This window comes from Gymnoscopelus microlampas (assembly GCF_963454915.1).
Source record: "Gymnoscopelus microlampas genome assembly, chromosome: 1".
Lineage (NCBI taxonomy): Eukaryota > Metazoa > Chordata > Actinopteri > Myctophiformes > Myctophidae > Gymnoscopelus > Gymnoscopelus microlampas.
The window spans coordinates 12267472-12289781 of NC_139962.1; the positions used below are offsets into that span (position 1 = coordinate 12267472).

Below are 22310 nucleotides of genomic sequence, written 5' to 3' on the forward strand. Positions count from 1 at the left end.
TGAAATCACACGCTTCATTCCTGTTTTAAGGTATTTTGTTCAAAATGGACCAATCCTGCAAACTTTGGAAGCCAATGTTAGCCAATTAGGATGGAATATGAAATATCGGACAGATCCATCAGAATCACATGACTATGGAGATACTGTGTACCGAGTTGCGTGAGTTTTGGACAGAATCTGAAGGAATAATATCCAAAAATGTGTTTTACAAAAGTCAGCCTCCTGGTGGCGCTGTAAAAAGCAGATGTGAAAAATGCAGAGCAGATGTTTTTCCTTGGCCTCTAGGGACTGTGCGTGCAAAGTTTAACGCAGATCGGTGCAGTTATAGTTAAAACCGCGAATCGGCCTGTTACAGCGCCACCATGAGGTTGATTTGAACATTTTGAAGTGGCACTTTTTCCCTGGTGGGAATGTGCGTGCACAATTTCACGGAAATCGCAAGCTGCGTTCATGATTTGAGGCATTTTCTTCAAAACAGACCAATCCTGCAAACTTTACAAGCCAACCTTAGCCAATCGGGATGGAAAATGGAAAATGGGGCCAACGGTGCCGGAGATTAGCTGCTCACAGACAGATGGACACACGGACGGACGGACGGACGGACGGACGGACACACACACACGGACGGACGGACGGATGGCGGACAGGGTGCAAAACATAGTCTCGGCCATGCCTTTCGGCCTGCTGGAGACAATGAGTGTGTGATTGGTTGAGTGGACGTGAACGTGGAGCTGAGGTGGCCCAATGGTCGGCCACCAACAACTGCCCTGAGTTCCCTGACAGAACTCGCTCTGCGCATGTCTGTGCCAAGCGTGACGCTCATTCATAATTCCTTATAATCCGCTTATATAAGACCGTATAATTATAGTTATCGGCACTCATAAATAGCCTACTCATAATGCTTTAAACACTTAAAGCCTTTTTTAATAATTTACAGTACAGGCAAAGGTTTTCAAGTGCGTGTGTGCATTAGGCACATAACTTCTTGTCAAATAAAATATTCTGTCTGGGTAATGTTTTCCAAGAGACGTGATACTCATGGAGAAATACTGTATGTGTAATGTGAATTGTCCCTCATGATCCCCGATAGCGAAGAGGCTATTTAAATTATTATTTCACCAAGTCATGAAATAATAACTCATAGCAATACTTTACAGCCTAGCTGACTGAATGATTAATTGACTGGAATAACTGACTGTCTGACCAACTGAATGATTGGCCGAGCTAATAAATGGACTGACAACTTGGCTCACTAACTTTGACCAAGTAGCTGGCTAGCTAACTGAATGACTGGATTACTAGCAGACTGACTGACATACCAACCGAGTGACTAAATAACGAATTGACTAACTTGCTGACGGACTGAGTGCATGATGGATGGACTGTCTGTGAGATCACAGCCTTGGCCGTGAGACAGAGGGACATTGTCTGCATGCCAAGCGAATGTGTAACAAGCCGTTGTCAGCTAAGACCCTCCTCCGGCCCTCCATTGCTTAGATTACTTTCTGTATGATAATTCCCTGGCAGCCTTATTGTGGCAAATATAGCAACAGAGATTTCTCAGCTGCTATATCTTTTAAACCTGAGCCCACTTTTCTCATCTGCAACATCTCATCCATCTCCTTATCCAGAGACAGGGAACTAAGATGTCCTGCAGGCCCCCCCTCTGGGGGCCTACCTCACTCCCACATGCAGCCAATAACAGACCTCAGAAGATCAAGTATCACTATATCACAAGGCCTTATTCTCTGAGCGGAGCTTGCAGATACTTGCAGATAGTCTTCCTCCGCAGGGGAGCTTGCATCTTTCTCCTTCTCTGAGGTAAGATGGAAAGGATAGAAGCAGCCACTATCCTGAATCCTAATTTATGCTTTGAAAATACATTGTTCTTGTTGAGCAGCTTGTTGCAGGCACTTTTAGCCAAAGCATGACTTAGCCTTATGCGATAGGATGATTCCTCAAATACCCTGTTTCAGGTGTAGTTTGAGATATGTTTGTTTTTTTGTTCGTTTTTTTTTAAGCCAAAACGTTGCTTATTGTGAGGGGATCCTAATGGGAGGAGGGGAGCTACAGATGTTGTAAAATAGAGGGGAAAGTGGAGAGTTGTCTGGGATTTGTGACCAAGTTGTCTTTCCCACTTGAGACCTACAGTATGAGAAGAACATTTGAAATAAATCAATTAATGCTCATTAAAACCAGTTCCCCCACTAGCAGAGACTGGGTGGATGTTTCTGCCAGCAGGTTGGTTGTATGGGTACAATTACCAAACATGTCAAATGTTATGTTCATGCTCAGGAATGCAGATGGTATTTGGGAGATGAGCTTTGTGGCCTTGGTTTACATCATTTCTGAAATAATTATTAGAATTTGTAATTGTATAATGTTTCAAGATATAAGATTTTATTTGTTACATCTCATATACAAGTACATGTTTTCAGTTCCTCTACATTGTCGTAACAATAACAAAAACAACACAAGAAAGCATTAAGTACACTAATTACTAAGGTAAAGAAATACCTGGATGTAAATTCATCAGTGTGCGTGTGTGTGTGTGTGTGTGTGTGTGTGTGTGTGTGTGTGTGTGTGTGTGTGTGTGTGTGTGTGTGTGTGTGTGTGTGTGTGTGTGTGTGTGTGTGTGTGTGTGTGTGTGTGCGTGTGCGTGTGTTTGCTTGTATGTGTTTGCTTGTATGTGCATGTATGTTTACATGTACAGTCTTTGTATGAAGAAGTGTCAGCTGAGGGGGGATGTGTGTGATTGTTTGTGCACAGCTGCCTCTATGTTTCATGTCTGTGCATAGCTGCCTCTATGTTTCATGTTTTCTGAACAGGTTGTCGATACAATAGATATATTAGAACATGGAAAATAAATAATTCCAATCTAGAGTTAATGGTACCATTATATTTAACAATCAAAAGATGTAAAACATAACAAGTTATTACATGTCAGGCAGGATAGAGATTATTCTTTAGCGGGGCAGTTCATGGGGTTCTTTGATGTTTGCCGGCCTTTTCTCATTGCCAAAGGATGTGTAACATTTGCCATTAATATGTCATTGGAGGGACGCGTTTATCCACAGTGCCTTCTGTTACCTTGAGTGTGTTCGTTTTTAGAATGGGCAGCCCCCTTCGGGATTTAAGCGCCTACAGTACCCCTGGCAGTGTTAATGCCATGCTCTGCCCATTTGAGCTGCACAGGACCACAAACCACACGCCTAATGTTTGCTGAAGTGTACCAACATTTTCAATGACAAATGATGGTGGCTTAGCTAGGGATAGCTGGTGATATTCTCATAATGAATGTCAGAGTGGTTAAGCCGTGAATGGTTTGCGTCTATCATTCTTTCCTATGACCTACTGAGACATGCTTCCACATTCTCTCTCTACCCTTCATCGGTTTTTCACACATCCCAGATATCCTCATTCGATCCCTCTCTTACTCATCACTGTCACTCATACATACTGTACTTGGTATCTACCCCATCAGTAATTAACATTTGATATGGTGCTGATTCTTGAATGTGTTTTCTCTGGGGAAATGACCGTGGCCAGGGACAGCCGTAGCCCATCTAGTAGACCCAACGTTATAGTCATCAGAGTTTTCTTTATCTGCAGAGTACAGTGAACTGTACAGTCCATGATGATATGATGAGTGGTGCCCGGAATGGATGGACCAGTGGGATTAAGGGAGCTATTTGGACAAGGCTCCTAGCTGATGGTCTGAAATATGATCCAGCTCTAAGCCTCGGTGACCTCTGCAGCTGTGCTGGATAGCCAAGTGTGAAAAAGTCATCCAAAGACACTTTATATATAACAAAAAGGATCACAAATGCTATTTACCCTTTGTAGGCTAGAGCAGAGGAGTAAGCTCTGAGTATAGTGTCTCTGAACACTTGTGCTCCTTTACGCTGGTTACTTTATAGTGCTACAGTAGTAGCTACTAGTAGATGTGCTAGTAAAATTCTACAGTTCCACGTGTAAGTGGGTCTGGATAAAAGTTCATAAAAGCTTTCACATTAGGCCTTGGGTTTGTCAGCATCAGTTCTATAAAGATAGACATACATATTAACAAGTCGGCCATACCACATGACCGTCCAACATTTGCATTTTAAAACAAAATGCCAATGCCAGAGGGTTATACTTGCATCCTAGTATCACCAATATCTGTAGATTGAAATATTAGGCAATGATGATTCAAAAAAGATAACTTCTTTCAATGTAAAATGTTTTCACATACCCATACCCTTGCACAGTTATATCTTCATACAAACAGACATTATAAGACATCACAAAGGAGAGTCACCTGTAGTACCACACCCCTGGAGCAGTTCAATGGCATATGCTCAAGGGCACTTTGGCAATGTTGATGGTTGGGATTCTAGATGTGATACATGTTAAATTCCCTGAGCAACAACAGGTACAGTATATTCCTGACAAGGGGCGACAAGAAAAGGACAAGAGTTATATTTCCGCTAGCTCACAGCTAAACTATAACTGTAGTCCTTTTCTTGTCGCCTCTTGTCAGGAATATATTGTACCTGTTGTTGCTCAGGGAATTTAACACAGAGACTCAGGTTGCATCTCAGATGATTACACATTTTAATGGTTCCCAGACAGCATAAAAATAAAATAAAATATGTTTCACGCATTGGCCCAAAGCTGGACTGGTGTACACTGTTTCTTAGAAACTTGGACGTCGACTTTACCTACACAGCAAAGCACTGAGCACACTATTGCTGAGACATTTAATGATGGTCAATTGGACGATGTGGTGAAAGAAATTGGGTGAGGTTGTGATTGTGTTCATGCCCTGACCTCTTATGTTGTTGCTGTTTGGAACCACAAACTGTTAATTAACAACAGCTGGCTTTAAAACACATTACATTCAGGATATTTAGGTGACATTATGACCTGAACAGGAAGGGGTTCAGTGCATTGGGGTTCAGTGCATTGCTCATTGACATTTTTAAAAGATGATACAATAGTGTTAGAGGGCGTTGTAGGGTTTCATTGGACTTGGCTCAGAGACTTGCACCAACTTCCTGGTCAACCCCACAGAGCCATTTCCGTTTTCTCAAATGATCATTATTACGGTAGTCTATCCTTATATACAAAAATATATATTTCACGAACAGAGAGATATACACCTGATCAACATGTTGATCTGGTGTTTTGATACAAACTACAGTGTAATAGGAAAGACATGGAATGCCACATGTGCAGGTCATGAGTTACACACTACGCTGTAAAGTCCTGAGTGTCTAATTACAAATGGATAAATGAACACTGAGGATTTTACTGGGTACCTGGTTGATCCACCAGGTTGCCACCAGTCATTTTGTCAGCCAGGCCACCTGTCTAATGATGAACACATGTTACCTGCTGCAAGGGGTTGTTGATCCTGTTACTTTTTAGTTGCAGGACAGTCCCTAAATGCAGCAGCTCATCAATATTTCTTCTTCTCCCTTAGGTGTTAAAAGTCTATCGTCACCATGTCCGACACTGAGGAATTGTAAGTGTTTTCAAATCACTCAATCAAACATATATATAGCAGTTTTTATACTTAAACTAAATATACCTTTGTTCCTCAAGTTGTAATACTGTATGTTGACGTTTTATCAAGCCTGTGAATTGCCTCTAACAATGCAGGACAATAGGACTTCCTGTATCTTTTCTAAACATCTTGTTCCCCATTTTTCAGGGATCAAGTTGAGGGTAAGTGTTAAACAATTTAATGATAATTAAATAAATGTTTTGTGTTTATGTTCATTACAGATGCATCTTGTGTGTGATATTTTTCATAAAAGTAATTTATCTTTAGACTTTTCTGTCTTGGTTATTGTCTTCTTAATGGATTACTCATTTCCTCTCCTCTCCTCTCCTACTGGCCCTCTCATTCTCATTTCCGTCCTCTGTCTCTGTCATCCTTACTTCCCTTTACTCTCACCTCTTGTTCTCTCCCCTCTTCTTCTCCTCCTCCCCACCTTCCTTCCTTCCTCTCCCTCTCATCCCATCCTAATCTCCTCCACCGTTGTTCTCTTTCTCTTTTCTTCCTCTCCTCATTAGAGTACATTTCTGTCTCCTCTTCAAGCCTGAGTTATACTTGGCTGCGTGCCATGCACACACCGAAAATAGCGCTACAAGGCATTGTGAGTTCGGCTATTTTCGGAGAGTGACAATGTCGCGCAACTAAGTATAAATCACCCTTAAGTAACTTTATATTATTATGAATACACAGATGACATTGTCTAATTCAGTGGTTCCCAACTCTGGTCCTAGTGAACCATAGTGTTTGTTTATTGGTTGTCTGTGGGTCTGAATATTTAACCCTTAACCACTCACGATGATGTCGCATAATTTAGACTAAAGTGGCCGTATACTGTATAAAGGCCAAGTCTTTTTAGATTTTCACCTGTAATGACTTTGATTGATTCATTTATTTATTGATTGATTGAATACTTTATGTACAGTCAGACATTAGGTTAACACAAAAAGGCCCTGGGGACACGTGTTTCCGTTGTGGTCATATGCATTCAATTCATCAATATAGCATAAAAAATTAACTCAATAATGTACAATAGGGACGCCAGGTTGAAAGTGGCTCATTTAATTCTGAAACGGTTACATTTTCTAAGTTGACTTTAGGACAAGAGATGAGAACCATTGGCTTTAGAATGTCTACCCAGAACTGTGTGTATTCATATTTAGCAACAATCCAAGAAGAACTGTATAATGATGTAATAATTATTCTGTTTGCTTTTTTCTTTTCACCATATCTTCTTTTTGCCAAACGTGAAGACGAGGAAGGTAAACCCGACTGAATCAACTTGACACTTAAAAACCTTCTTCATCATACAGTACTAATGAGACCAGCTGTTCCCTCTCCACACTCTTAATCTGACGTGTGTTTGACGATGCCAGTGACTGCTTTGCCAGTTTTCTTTATAATTCACCAGACACTGATGTTTACCATATTCAAGATTTGCTCTCAATATGATTTGTTAACATACATGCTGTAAAACTCTTGTTTAATTACTGATTTAACATCAACTGATCTCCTGGGCAGATGGACAGATTAACAGTTGGATGAACGGATGGACGGACAGACGGACAGACAGACAGACAGACAGACAGACAGACAGACAGACAGACAGACAGACAGACAGATTTACGACAACATATGTAGTGTTAATGTTACCTTCAGCGTTAAGTTTCTGAAGAACTAAGCTCACACTGCTACCTGTCAAACACTTCCACATTAAGGGTGACTTCTCTGACTGAGTGACTTTTTTCTTAAACGACAATGCTAAAGAAATGTGGCAAAAAAAGAAGAAGACATTTGTCTGGGCTTTTTCCACATTCTTTGTGGCGTGTGACGTGTTCTAGCTTCCACCAGTACCATCTCCAACCCAGGAAATGATTTCATCAACCTATTAATGTCACTTTCTGTTTTTGATGCACAATGCCATTAACTTGATCTCTTTCCCATCAACTGTTCCATTATCCCGACCCCACCTCTCTCCACCCACCATTCCTGTCCTTAGTGTCACCATTCTCCAGCAGTGCTCTTTCTCTGCGTAAAGCCTAATTTATGCTTCAGCGAAAACTCTGTTTTTTTCAACTGAACCCCATGCAGTTTCAGTTGGAAATTTCATTTTTGTCATATGACTAGTTTTCGCCAAAACATACATTTTAGGCTTTTACCTCAGCCCCAGTGCTGACCAAGCTGTAGAGGAGGCCGAGTAGGGATTTATACTTAGTTGAGTAGGCCTAGCAGATACTGTACGACACCGTTGCGAAACCAAGTATAACGGCCCTTTAAGTTTGTGCAATAATTACACAACTCGCATGATAGCAATTAGGGGTGTAATGATACATTTTAACAGCGATACGATACACGTCACGATACATGGTTGACGATACGATACATGGACGATATTGGTTAATTCATGGCGATACGAATCAATGATTTAAAATCGATACAGTAACTAAAGAAAAAAATTGCTGTGTGAAACGTGTGCATAGAGCAGGTTTTTTAAGGGAAAAAAATATTATGGACATTGTATTTGAACACATATGGACAAACCCGCAAATTGACATGAACACAGAGATGACACACAATTATCGATTAACTAAGTGTAGCGATATGTAATGGAAAAGTAGTTAAACCCTTTTTTCTCTTTTTTTCTACTTAAAATTGCTAAATACAACTCGCAAGTACTTACTGTAGTATCGATGAAATTTGCATTGCAAAACGATTCGATACGATTATTTGCATTGCAAAACGATTCGATACGATACAAAGTCACACGATACGATATTTTGCTGTTTGCATATCGATATAGTAGATTGTGGGAAATGAAAAATGTATTATTATTTAATCAAGACATGTTCTTATACAGGACCAGCATTTTGCCTGGGGCACACACAGCAAAATCTGGAGATTTTATTCCACCTTATGCAGAGAGTTAAATTAGCATTCCGGATTTGACTGGGCACCCGGCACTGGGGCTGACCGAAGTAAAGTGTTGTAAATTGCTATGTCCTGTCTCATCCCTGTGGTCTTCATTTATCACCCTTCTTTTGAACCCTCCCTGAACCTGGTGGCTTTACTGCATGCCCCGTGCTGCCCCGCCCCACCTAGCCCAGGAGGAGGAGATAGTAGAGGTAGAGGTGGCCCCGGAGGCCGAGGCCGAGGCCGAGCCTGAGCCAGAGCCTGAGCCCGAGCCTGAGGTGGCTCAAGAGGTAGAAGGTATGTGGCATTGGGGCGGCTCTCTTCATAACCCCCCACCAAAACACACACCTACAGCAGCGAACAGAAGGTCTGGACATATACCCCCCTATTTTCCTGCTCCCCAGGGGATCTTTAAAGGCGTCCTTATAGCAAAATAGCGACAGTTTAAAGTCACTGTTATGTATTTTCACTGGAATCCAGCACGGAAAATGATTTTTGAGTTTCCATGGTGTACTGTAAAACAGACAGACACAAATATATAAATATCATAAAACAATATGGGGTCCCTGGCGCACTGAGGCTCAGTTCATTAACATCCAAGTACAGCCCCTTTCCACACTGTGCCTCCCCTCCATACAAGCCCAGTATGAAGATTACAATAGATGTGCATTGTGGTCGAGGGCAAGTGGTTTACATGTGCGCAATACTGTGGTTATTGGGATTAATTAGGTTAAGGTGCTCAATTTAAGTGTTAACATAGTTTGAAGGTGCACCATTTCTCCTTGAGATTATAGTGACAACATCCTGGAAGCAGATGTGACTCTCTCGTCCCCAAGCCACTGAGCACTGCTTTCGCCTTGCCTCAGTCCCTTCCTTATACCAGTGTGATGCACATCTATTGGATAATATGGCGTGCCAGCAGCATCAAGCTAGCACCTATCCATTATCTGTTTAATTATCTGTTCCCTACAGAAACCAAGCCACCACCCTACCTAATGTCATCATCCTATAAGATTGGAGATGTGAGTTATATTCATTATTCCAATGAATATAAGTCACATCTACTTTAAGACTCACAAATCAGTATCTGTCTGGCAACACAAGACTCTCATCCTATAGGATTCATCAGAAATAGCAAACAAATCCTTGCAATTATCATTGCCGTTAGCTAATCTAATTAGGTAATCCAAAAAGAAAAGATAAAAAAAGGATTTGCCTTGTTTCCATCACATTTATTTCATGACATATTTTGCTACGTGTGTTTTGAACGTGTATTCTGTGCATAAGGGGAGTTAAAAGAAAACAAACTGCTCTTTACATGACTTAACGCTGCTCTCCATTGATGGCCACCAATTGACATACAGTACATGAAATTTGCAAACATGACCATCCCTAACAGAATGGAGGGCGTGGGCGCTGCTCTCATGTAAAAGGCCATTTCTTCATCTCCCATTGGTTCATCATGTACTGTCCATTCTTATCTATGTGCTTGAATGAAGAATGGTTTTAAGCTGTTTGACACTGCTATATCACTGCTATCTCTCTGCACCATTTGCTGAAGCGTTTACATTGGGGTGTTGTAAGTCAATGAAAATTCAGAATCTTATATTGGTATGTACAATTTGCTCTAATGCTCATGTGCAATGATTGTAATTATCATTATTTCAAAACTGTATTTGTATACACATGTAACTAAGAATATAAGAACACCTCAATTTGGGTAAATGCGCTTTTTAAGCTCTGCATTGTAGAGACACAAAGCTGCAATCTGACCGCAAGCCTCTGGAGTGTTGGCTAATGGTCTCTTATTCTGCTCTTGCTTTGGACGCTTGCTGCATGCAGAGGCCTATGAAGAGGAAGGTACGTTGACTCGCATTCTTCTATCTGATCTTCTGACTGGACAACTGCTTCGTAGTCAGGGGCGTCATTTGGGTTCCCAGGGGATGGCAATTGCCCCCCCCCCTCCCCCCTTTCGTGTTTAACATGCATGTTACAGACATGTGTCTTGTCTGAAATCATACATTCATTAGCCACCTTCAAATTGACGGCCCTATTTTGGGGATGTAATTATAGGCGAGCTAAAATAGTTGATCCACACGCTCACAATGCATTGCAGTAGACTGGCTATTTCTGCTCTTTTTTTAAATAGGGCTTAAGTGGTCACTTTCTTGCCAAACTATCTATTTCTAAAATGACGCCTCTGGTTGAAGTTGATCTTTCCATATAAGTCAGACATGGAGGTTTTGTACAATCTGTAACTGGACACTGCACAGAGTCCAGTTAGTCATCCAAAAATACTGATCAAGGCTATTCTAAAGATTCATGGGTTCACACATACACATACTGTACAATACAGCTGGCAGCATATATGCTGTGGAATTATTTTCACCACAGTGCAGGCCAGGGGTGTGTGTGTATATCACACACACACACACACACACACACACACACACACACACACACACACACACACACACACACACACACACACACACACACACACACACACACACACACACACACACACACACACACACACACACACACACACACACACACACAAATACATGGCAATAACAAAATGGATATAACAGAAGTACAGTATATGAATTATAAAGCCATTGCAAACAGTCCAGTATTCCAAATCCTCAAGATGCAATCTATCAAATGTCTGAGGGGCACGAAGCTACAATGACCCACAGCTCATCTATGCTCTGCTTCTTTCTCTTTTTGCATGACATGACATGACATATGCCCTGCCACTGGAAGAGGGAGAACAAGATGGTAGTTTGTATTTCCTGCTGATTCGCTCTTGCCTTGCCTGTTGTTGTTTTGAGTGATGTGAGCGTCAAAAAAGTCAAATCCAAAATTCCCAATTAAAAAAACAAATAACTATTTTGTAGTTTTGATTAGCAATACAATTAACTGTTGTATGACAGTCAAACTGACAATCCTGTTGTAGTGTTTTTTTAAAAGTGTGTGTTGAAGTTTATTTAGCGCAACAAGCCCATAAGCATTAGCATAATAATAATAATAATAATAATAATAATAATAATAATAATAATTATCAATATTTACACACTAATTCAAAACCAAAATTAACTTTTTTTCTGAAGTCAGCCCATGATAGTCAATTTATGGAAAGGTTTGCAAGTACACACCACTAGTTATTCTTTGAGAACTTAATGAAAATCTCCCTAAGATATTAAAACATCTACATACTGTAATGTACAACAGAAAAAAAAGTATAGAAGGCATTGATGTTTCATGTAATATACAGTAACCCCTTGTTATAAACTTTGAAAGTTCCCCTCTCTATTTAAATGACATGGCTCTTTAGTTTGTAGAATCACTTAAGTCTCTATTCTCCACTTCCATCATCACGTAGTAGAGGGGAATGAAAGTTGTTCATAACATAACATATAAAATGTACTTGAGGTGACCGCTATTGGTTACAAAAGTGAAAAGTGCATTAAAGTTGTAATTATATTTCAATATTGTATTTGCTGAGATTGTCATGGACTCTTTACTATTGTGTGCTTACAATTCTTTTTCTTTGGTAAGAGACTGAGATATGGCCATTGTGAAGTGTTGCCATATATAACATAACTGAAAATACACAGAATGTAACCACAGTTACAGTTTCCCCGTAACAGTTTCCCCGTTACAGTTTTAACCAAACAAACACCCACTTTAGCCTTTTGAAACCTGCTTACTCTTTACAAATGTGTTTCTCTAACTAAACCAATTCTTTGTCTTCCTGTTGTTATGTTGGTACCAAATGAACAGAGGAGAAGCCAAAGTTCAAGTAAGTGCAAGTTGCTCCAAATGTCAATGTGATAATGTGTATAGTTCTTTCAGTGGTGGAAAAAGTACTCAAATGTTTTACTTAAGTCAAAGTATCAGTACTGCAATGTAGAAGTTCTCTGTTACAAGTAAAAGTCTGTAATTAAAAATGTACTTGAGTAAAAGTACAAACATATTGGTATCAAAATGTACTTAAAGTAAAAGTACTAAAATGTTTTAAAATAGCAGATCTACAGCTCACAACGCGTCGCGATGCGACACATTGTGAGCTTGTAGATCGTCTATCTAAAAAAAATAGGGCTAAAGTGGTTAATGGATGTTTTATAATGTTATATATTTAGATCTGCAAAGTAACTGGTAAATAAAGTTTTCAAATAATTGTAGTGGAGTAAAAGTACCTAAGAAAAGTACAGTACTTGAGTAAATACTTTCCACCACTGAGTTCTATAGTACATACAGTTTTGCCAATCACAGCTCATGCCCCTATCATGGAAGAGAACCATCTCTCAGACACAGCATGAACAATCTGCACCAGGAAATACCTGCTATAGTGCAAGTGAAATGAAGAGTGTGAACGTTGTATAATAGTTGATAGTTTGCATGTAAAAGCTTTGCCTTCTTCTTTTCTGCTAAATCTCATTTACTCCAAAAATGTTTTTGTGAAGAGCCTTTGGACTCAAAACTCAAACTCAAAAGTTTGAACTAAAGGCAGTGGTGTACAGTAACTAAGTACATTTACTCAAGTACTGTACTTAAGTACAATTTTGAGATACTTTGACTTTACAGGAGTATTTCCAATTGTCTATACTTTTACTTCTACTCCACTACATCTCAGAGACAAATATTGTACTTTTACTCCACTACAATTATTTGAACATATTAGTTACTAGTTACTTTGCAGATATAAATGATTACATTCTAAGACATACATTATCCACTTTAGCCCTATTTTATACCTAGGCTATTTGAAAATAGCAGATCTACAAGCTCACAGCGCATCGCGATGCAAGCTTGTAGATCTGCTATTTTCAAACATTTTGGTACTTTTACTTTTGGTACTTTAAGTGCATTTTGATACCAATACTTTTGTAGTTTTACTCAAGTAAATGTTGAATTCCAGACTTTCACTTGTAACGGAGTACTTCTACATTGCAGCATTGATAGTTTTACTTGAGTAAAACATTTGAGTACTTTTTTCCGCCACTGAACTAGAGGCATTGTATCTTACCGTATTAGGGCTTAGTTGGGGCTCTCAGTAGTGGGTGGAAGAACTATACGTACGCAGTCACAACAGCTTCGCACCATGCAGTCCTGCTCATCACCAGCCATGGTCACATGCCGCTATGGGATGGCATTCCATTCCTCAACCAGGATTCATTGTAAGTCAGCCACTGTGGTCGCATTTGTTGTTAGGCTATACTCTGGCACGTACACCATGACTGCCGACAATCAGATGCCAATCGAGTCAGTACCAACGGGGGAATACACTATTTTACTTTGGCTGGGCAATTTGGCCCCCCCCCCCCCCCCCCCCCACATAATCAGCTGTGCTGCTCATCCTACAAATGCAGGATGATTAAAAATGGCACATGAGTGTAAAGGAAACTTCCCAATTATATAAGATACAATGCCACTAGTACACTACAGCATTGGTTCTCAAAGTGGGGTCCGAGGACCCCCAGGGGTACTTGAGGGGGTTCCAGGGGGTCCCCAGCTAAATGATGGACAGGGACCAAATGGACCGTTATGGGTCTGTGTAACTCTGAGAGTGTACAAATGGAACCAAATGGACCCTAACGGGTCCATTTGGTTCCATTTGTACACTCTCAGAGTTAAATTAACATTGATTTTACAATATAAATTGCGGTCCAAGTGATAGAAATGCCATTAAATGGGGGTCTGTAGCCCTAATGCATGTCAAACTGGGGGTCCTTGAAATTAAAATGGTTGAGAATCACTGCTAGACCCGTAAAACATCTTCTCTTATGGGGGTCCCTGGCATATCTTTTGAAATGGGGGTCCGTGGGCTAATAAGTGTCAATTTGGGGGTCCTTGACATTAAAAAGTTTGAGAACCACTGCACTACAGAGAGAGAGAGAGAGAGACACACAGCCTTGGCCTATTTAGTGTATGGTCACACACGCATGACGACAGAAACAGGGGTGGAACTTCTGGCTGCATTGCAAAATCACTCCCCTGTTGACCACTCCCCTGCCATTGCACGTCCGTGACCATAGCCTTAAATGCCTGTACACAGCTGCAGACAATGAACATATACTGTAGTACAGTATACCTGTCTTAAGGAAACAGAGAGAAATGTCAGGCAAAGTGCAGGTCATGTAGGCATGGCCAACGGTTGTCACACATTGAACAACGCATTGGGATTTGTTCACAAACGGCACCTTAATATCGATATGATCGATATCGATATTATTAAACTCTATATCTTGTATTATTATTATAATTATCATTATTATTATTACTATTATTTATTATTAAACAATGTTCACCATAAGAATTACACTATTTATGTTTTCTTACTGTTCTATAGACCAAGTCAACCTAAGATCCCTGATGGTGAGAAGGTCGACTTTGACGTAAGTCTCTTTTTTTGTTAACCAAGCATAATTCTTAAGCACTGCTCCTCTTTACCTGCAGTTGCAGGGCACACATTCATACCTGGTAGCTTTTAGGTACAGGGACCCTGCCTGGGGCAACCATGGGAGTCTCTCATCTTTGCCACCTTGACAGTTAATTGCCACAGACGAGCAATGAGATTTAAGCCCCTATCCCACTTGCACTGAAAATTCTATGTTTAACTTCTAATGTGGGAACAGAATGTGTTTTTATTTCATTCACTAAATCTCCCCACAACCTAAGCTGGAGTGGGAATGAAAGATTTCCGTAACGTCATTTGTTCTATGAACAAACCTGCTTCATAAGAACAATGTTGGCCTATTAAAAAATACAAATTCATGTATCAACTAATATTCTGGTTCAGTTTTGTTGGATTAGCTAGGGCAGCAGACTTTAAGCAGAAACACCTATATATTATGACACCTTCATATTATATAAGTCCAGGAAACAGGTATGCCATCTTTTTGAATCCAGAAACTACAGTTATGCACAGAACATATTAGTCCTAAGAATGTTATTTCAGAAAAAAGTGCCAGTGTCATGAATTATTGTTTCAATAAATATGGTTCTGAATATTTGAAACTGTTTCAACTGTGTTTGCTTCAACTTGGTGGACATATTGGATCACAAATACTTATCTCTGTAAAATGTAAAGAAATTTGAGGGTGGGCTGTACCAGCCTCCGAGCCATAGTTTGGGGACACCTGTGCTAGACTATAATCTCACACCATAGAAGCCTAGCAAGGCAAATGGACTGACAACTTTGAACACTAATGTAACAAGTCAATCAGATCGCTACTCACTGCTCATACACGTACACAGTAAAAGTGTTAATGTATCCATTTGTAACTCAGAGAGTGTACAGAATGTAACACTGAGGATTTTCCTGTGTATGAGTATGTGACAAGTAACTAGTCTTTGAATTGAATCTCGCTGACTGTTTTGACTCGTTTCACCCCAGATAATCACTGAACCAAAACATACCTACGCATCCAACTACTGATAGCAGCTAGTCTACAGGCCATGTTCATACTGTGAGTGTTTGGGAACTGAATGAGTGTGTTTATCCATCAGATTTGGATATAAAAACACAGACAACAATGTGTGGTATGCTTTTCCTCCTGATCAATTTATTATTTTCAAGCAAAGGCAAGCAAGCAAAAACAATGTGTTTGCCTTGCAAAATATATAAAAATGGTTTCACCTGAAGATGGAATGCCTTAGCTTTTCCGTTATGCACCACTGGGGACTATCCCGCGGTGTACAGTGACACTGCCAACAGTATGTACCCCTTGGACCACCAGCATGTTGATTTGAACTGTCTCTGACTGACTATGGTCTTCTTTTGGCTTCCTGCAGGACATCCACAAGAAACGTCAGAACAAGGACCTGAATGAACTGCAGGGGCTGATAGATGCTCACTTTGAGTGCAGAAAGAAGGAAGAAGAGGAACTTATTAGTCTCAAAGACAGAATTGTGAGATAAGATTCTTCTCAGACTGTTTTTGTAAGGTTAGAAACATGGAGTTGATTAACTTTCTTTAGTATTTCTACACTACTATCCAGGCTATTTCTCCTGAAGGGCATACGTTCATATCTAAATTACATCTAAATCAGCCAAATTAACCACATTTTTTTAACCACAATTGTTCTGTTCTAGTCTTGAGGTTTGGGCTACACTTGCCTTTTGTATTTGACATCTCTTTGCTCTCACACATTTTTATATTGAAGTTACTGTTATTGTGAATATCGAGAATCATTTCTTGAATCCATTTTTAACTGTTGCATATGAAAAACTGTTTTTGTACTACATCATCTAGAACACGCTGAACTCAAACTCATTGTTCTCTTTTTGCCACAAAATTTCATTGAACCTGTGAAAAAGAAACATTTATTCAGATGAATTTGATTAACATCGATGTACCGTTTTCACTTTGTCATTACATGACGCATCAGCAGTCACATTTGCCAGTGATCAATTGTTAGTTGTATGAAAGCAAATACAATACATGTTTTTTACTATGTTATTAAGTCGCATGTATTTTGAGTTTGTGTATGAACAGGGGTTCAACCGTTAAACCTGTGACATAACTTGGTAGAGCAATTCAATAACCAGTATTTAATATTTGCGAAGTACAAAAGTGAATGAGTTTTTTTTGTGACATTTTTGCAGTATTCTCACATAATGACATACCTCATATTTAGCCCCAAGCGATATTAAAGAATACCTTACTGTACTTTGTTCAGGAGAAACGCAGGGCTGAGCGTGCTGAAATTCAGAGGGTTCGTGCTGAACAGGCCAAAGAACGCGAGAACAAACGTGAGGTATGTAATTTCCTGTGCCACCAATCACTGGGAATTAGGGCTTTAAGTTCCAATATGCGAGTCTCTTTCCAGCACTCATAAACAGACTCTGTTTGTTCTTCAGAGATTACATCCATAGTACATTATACGTTATGTTTTAGTTTGGAATATACTGAGGTCGCAACTTTAAAACAACATTTCAATGCACATACTGTACATGTATGAGCATGTAATGAATACAATCTCTCTTGAAATACCCACAATGCATCTTCATCAGGGCATCTTTTTTCTTTATGTCAGATATACATTCCAAAAAAGATGAATCCCATGTGACTCATTATCTAGACGGACAGACAGACAGACAGACAGACAGACAGACAGACAGACAGACAGACAGACAGACAGACAGACAGACAGACAGACAGACCTTTATTGATCCCTCGGGGGAAATTCAGTCGCCAGAGGCGGCACAGCAGTTAAGGTACAGATACAGAGTAAGAAAAGTAGCCTACTGTAAGATACAGCAAGGTAAAAACATCACAAAAAACACTGTCAATTATGAGTCAGAATCAGAATCAACTTTTTTTTGTCACATCACAGGTTTATAGGTGTAAAACAGTGGGTGAAATTCATTAGACATAATGGTGCGTGAGTATAGCAGCAGATATATAGTGTACATGATATGCTATGGACGTTACTTAAGGTGGGAGGGGGGAAAAGGTCAGTGCTTTGTACATGGGATTAAGGTGCAAAGTGTCAGCGTGTGTCCAAATGAACAATGGTATCTGACAGCATACACCCTATACAATAGACTGCACTTTACAGGATACAAAAATACACACAAGCGCTGTGTCGTTACAGTATCCCATCCTATATGCTTATGCATCTGTAAAGATTGCCAGCAAAAGATCTATAGATATAGTGAGTTTTGTAAAGATTTACATTTATGGGTCAATCTTTTACACGTTTTTACACCTGTGTGGTTTGGATACCTGGAGTGTATAATACTGAAAATGTAATCTCCTTGATGATTTGGTTACATTTTGATTGTTCCTTTGACAGGCTGAGAGGCAGAGAAAGGAGGATGCAGACGCCCACAGGAAATTTGAGGATGACGCTAAGAAGAAGTCCGCTCTGACCAACATGGGAAGTGGCTACAGTGGCCTGCAGAAGGTATGATGGTGTGTGTGTGTGTGTGTGTGTGTGTGTGTGTGTGTGTGTGTGTGTGTGTGTGTGTGTGTGTGTGTGTGTGTGTGTGTGTGTGTGTGTGTGTGTGTGTGTGTGTGTGTGTGTGTGTGTGTGTTTTTTACCTGGAGATAAACCAAACAAGCCTGGGTGTTTCTGATTCTTCTTCTGTTCAAGGTGGAGGCGAAGAGAGGAAAGAAGGTCACAGAAAGAGAGAAGAAGAGGAAGGTCTTGGCGGAGAAATGCAAAACAATCGAAAACGTAGACGGTCTCAGTGATGACAAGCTTAGGTGACCCACAGGACAACAATTGACAACAATTATTATGTGTTCATTAGGCCACATTCTCAGAGTTAATTAAGACAAAGAATAATACAATTGTTGTGGAATTGGTATATATATTGGTATATATTTGTTGAAATGTTATCTGCCATTCTCAGGGAGAAGGCCCAGGAACTATGGAACTGGATGCATAACTTGGAGGCAGACAAATTTGACAACCTTGAGAAACTTAACAGGCAGAGATATGAGGTCTGTAGCTAACTAAATGCTGCATGCAAGAAAGCATAATACTGTAAATACACACTTTTCATGTTAATTCCTGAGTAAATCACAATTCTGGTCATCTCTTTCATTCTCTACATTTCCTGGACGAGCATAATTCCTAATTCTGTTTGACATTTCTTAGCCTTTTAGATATTTGGTAACTAAATTACTTTAGTGAGAGAGATATTTAAAATGCTGTTGACAGTGCTATTCAGCAGATTGTTAGACATATATTTTTACGGATACTACTTACAGAAACCAAAATTAATTTCATGTCTTGCACAGACAATTAGGGATTTAGTAGTGGCCCGAGATGTGAGGGCTGCCCGAATGTTATGTTTTATAATTAAACAAGCTTTAGACAAAACAATATCAGACAAATAGAATTGTAATGATTTACATTTTTTACAAAGAAGATTCACTGATCGATTGATTGATTGAATACTTTATTAGGCAAAAAATGTAAAACAGCACAGTTACATTTAAAATACTTTGTCCAAAAAGGTCTGTTCAAAAAAGTACTTCACTTGAGGTCCTTAGGTATTCAATTCATAGTCATTTATAGTGGCACCAACAGTTACCTTAAATGAACACTAGGTTATGCTGCAGCTGCATAGTGTCCCATATTCAAGCAAGGCATTCCCTGTCTGTTTTTCAAATGTCTGTCTGTCTTGTGTTCTCAGGTCATCTCGCTCAGAAACCGAATTGACGAGCTACATAAGCAGTAAGTCCCCACACCATCACTTCATCCATGGCAACACCTTCCTCAACCCTTCCCCACCACTCCTCTATCTATCTATCTATCTATCTATCTATCTATCTATCTATCTATCTATCTATCTATCTATCTATCTATCTATCTATCTCTATCTATCTATCTATCTATCTATCTATCTACTGTATCTATCTATCTATCTATCTATCTATCTATCTATCTATCGATCGATCGATCTATCTATCTATCTATCTATCTATCCATCTATCCATCTACCCATCTATCCATCTAGCCATCTATCGAGTTTTGTACAGTATTTTAACAACACCACTGACAATCTGTATGTGCTATTGACACTTGCAGCAGCAAGAAGGGAGCTCATACCCGTCGCAGGAAGTGAGCAGCCCCTTGCTGCTGTTCACCACCACCAGCAAGAGGTGCCTTGCCCTGGCCTCCAACCAGCAACCCAGAGCCCGCCAACCACTGGACGTCTTACAGTCTTATTTCTTGTGTTAAATGATAGGCTATTGCAAGGAAATTGGACGATTTCTTGTGTGTTCCCCAACACCGGACCATTGTTACATATTTTTTGTAAATACAATGTGACGTTCTGGCACTGCAACTCTGCTCTCCGCAGCATAATAAAATCCCTATTCAGCCCAAATTATGTGTATGTTTGAATGGGGCAGTCGTCTGGGGGTTATTGTGGAGATTTGTGCAGAATGTATGTTCACTACAAACACCTATTCAAAACTTCAGTGTTTTAATTACACATTATTGTCTCCGCCAGGAGACTATGTTTTCGTTCTTGCTAACATTGGTCAAGCTTCACGTGACACGTGACAATATGTTGAAAGGGTGTGCTTTGATTGGCTAGCGAGACGCATGATGAAATAGAGTCCTATAAATAGGTGTGTCACTTCAAAAGATCATTTATATCTTTTGAAGTGAGGTAAGACAGGATTAATCAGGAACAGTACTTGCGGAGACCTGTGCTCCGAGGAGCACATTTTCTAGTTATTGTCTCCGCCAGAAGACTATGTTTTCACTTTCCGCCCCCCCCCCCCCCCCTCGGCCAAGCTAATATTGGTCAAGCCTCACGTGACACGTGACAATACGTTGAAAGAGTGTGCTCTGATTGGCTAGTGAGACGCATGACGTATTGCGGCCTATAAATAGATGTGTCACTTTGAAAGATCACTTTGTCTCTTTCAAAGTGAGGTAAGACAGGAATAATGGCAGGAAAAAATGGCTGAGAAATGGCGGAGCAATACATTATGTAGACACACTGGTGTCATCACAATACGTAATATAAATAGCTTAGACAGGATTAATCAAGAACAGTACTTTCCAGTACAGACTGAGAAAATGGCTTCTTCTACCCAGGTCAGGTCTATGTTGCACTCAGTAGAGTAACATCATTACAAGGCCTGTACCTCCTCAGCTTTCATAACAAACAAATCAAAACTCACCCTGCTGTACTCGAAGAAATGAGACGACTACAGAACAGAAAACTACAAACATCCCAACATATCCCAGTTGCTGCAAAACACTCCACCCTAACTATTGCCATGCTGAATATCAGATGCCTCCCCTGTACATGTACTTGACCTCAACAAAGATCCAACATTGACAGAACTTGATGTGTTATGTTTAGTGGAAACATTTCTTAAACCACACGACATCTTAGATCCAAATGCTCTCATTATACCAAACTCCATATGCTTCAGAACTGAAAGACAAACACAAAAAGGAGGCGGGATCATGACAATAGCATCAAATGACCTTTCTCCAACACAATTAAAGAAGTCACTTAACAACGTGGAACACACAGCACTAACACTCTCGAAATGTGCAACTACAATCAACCTGATCACTCTGTATAAACCACCCACAATGAAGCCCTCAGGATTCACTGAGAATATTCATGCATTCCTAGAATCATTGGAAAAGAACACCTTGACGGTAATTGTAGGTGACAACTACAGATGAAGGCTCACTCCTACTTTTTATGGTCTCTTGCACGCTCTTCAGTGAAAGATCAGATAAAGGTGCAGGAGTCGGGTATTGGTTGGAAACCTGTCCGGATTGGATTTGAACCGGTAACCTTCTGGTTGTAAGTCCTGTATCTAAACCACTATACCACAGAGGTTCTGACTTGTTCTGTTAACTTAGCCTGGCAAAGTTTGTACCCTTTTCCCTTTAAATATCCATTGCCATTGACAATGTATTGGGCGCTTAAAGTTAAATATTTCAAAAACTACAAATCATTTCAAAGTAAAACATCTCAAGGATGCATGTCCACAGTAAGGGGGAATTGTTGTACAGTGAATGGAGTTTCTAGGTGAAAGTGTTTTTTTGAGGTCCCAAAACCTTCCATCCGCCTCCATTCTAAATCCCTGCCTGGTAGCACTTTACAATAATGACCCGTTATAAAGCATTTATAAACGTTTATAAGTAGTTTGTAGACTATTAACAAATCATTAACAACCTGTTTGTTGACATTCGTAAATGATTACTAAAACCTTTATAACTACAGTTACAAATCATTTGTAAAGGTATTAGTAACTATTCATGAATAAGCCATGTATAATACATCTGTAAATGATTATCAAATCAGTTGTAACTGATGTTACATAATATATACAAGCTATTGGTAGCTTGTT

General features: G+C 39.8%; 1 protein-coding gene across 4 annotated transcripts; it reads left to right on the plus strand.

Annotated features, from left to right (window-relative positions):
• Positions 1 to 6606: 6606 nt before the first annotated feature.
• On the plus strand, positions 6607 to 20308 carry LOC311051195 (troponin T, fast skeletal muscle isoforms-like). Of its 4 annotated transcripts, XM_084065626.1 has the most exons (12): positions 6607 to 8749; positions 10295 to 10312; positions 11222 to 11236; positions 12242 to 12260; positions 14811 to 14856; positions 16256 to 16372; positions 17143 to 17220; positions 18262 to 18372; positions 18562 to 18674; positions 18824 to 18914; positions 19613 to 19653; positions 20008 to 20308. In XM_084065626.1, the coding sequence occupies exons 1-12, from the start codon at positions 8614 to 8616 to the stop codon at positions 20042 to 20044; spliced, it is 822 nt and encodes a 273-aa protein (XP_083921752.1). In that variant the 5' UTR covers positions 6607 to 8613; the 3' UTR covers positions 20045 to 20308. The 4 variants fall into 4 exon arrangements, with proteins under 4 accessions (XP_083921752.1, XP_083921754.1, XP_083921753.1 ...); XM_084065628.1 differs by lacking the exon at positions 10295 to 10312 and having other exon boundaries at positions 6609 to 8749; XM_084065627.1 differs by lacking the exon at positions 11222 to 11236 and having other exon boundaries at positions 6611 to 8749.
• The last annotated feature ends 2002 nt before the right edge of the window (positions 20309 to 22310 follow it).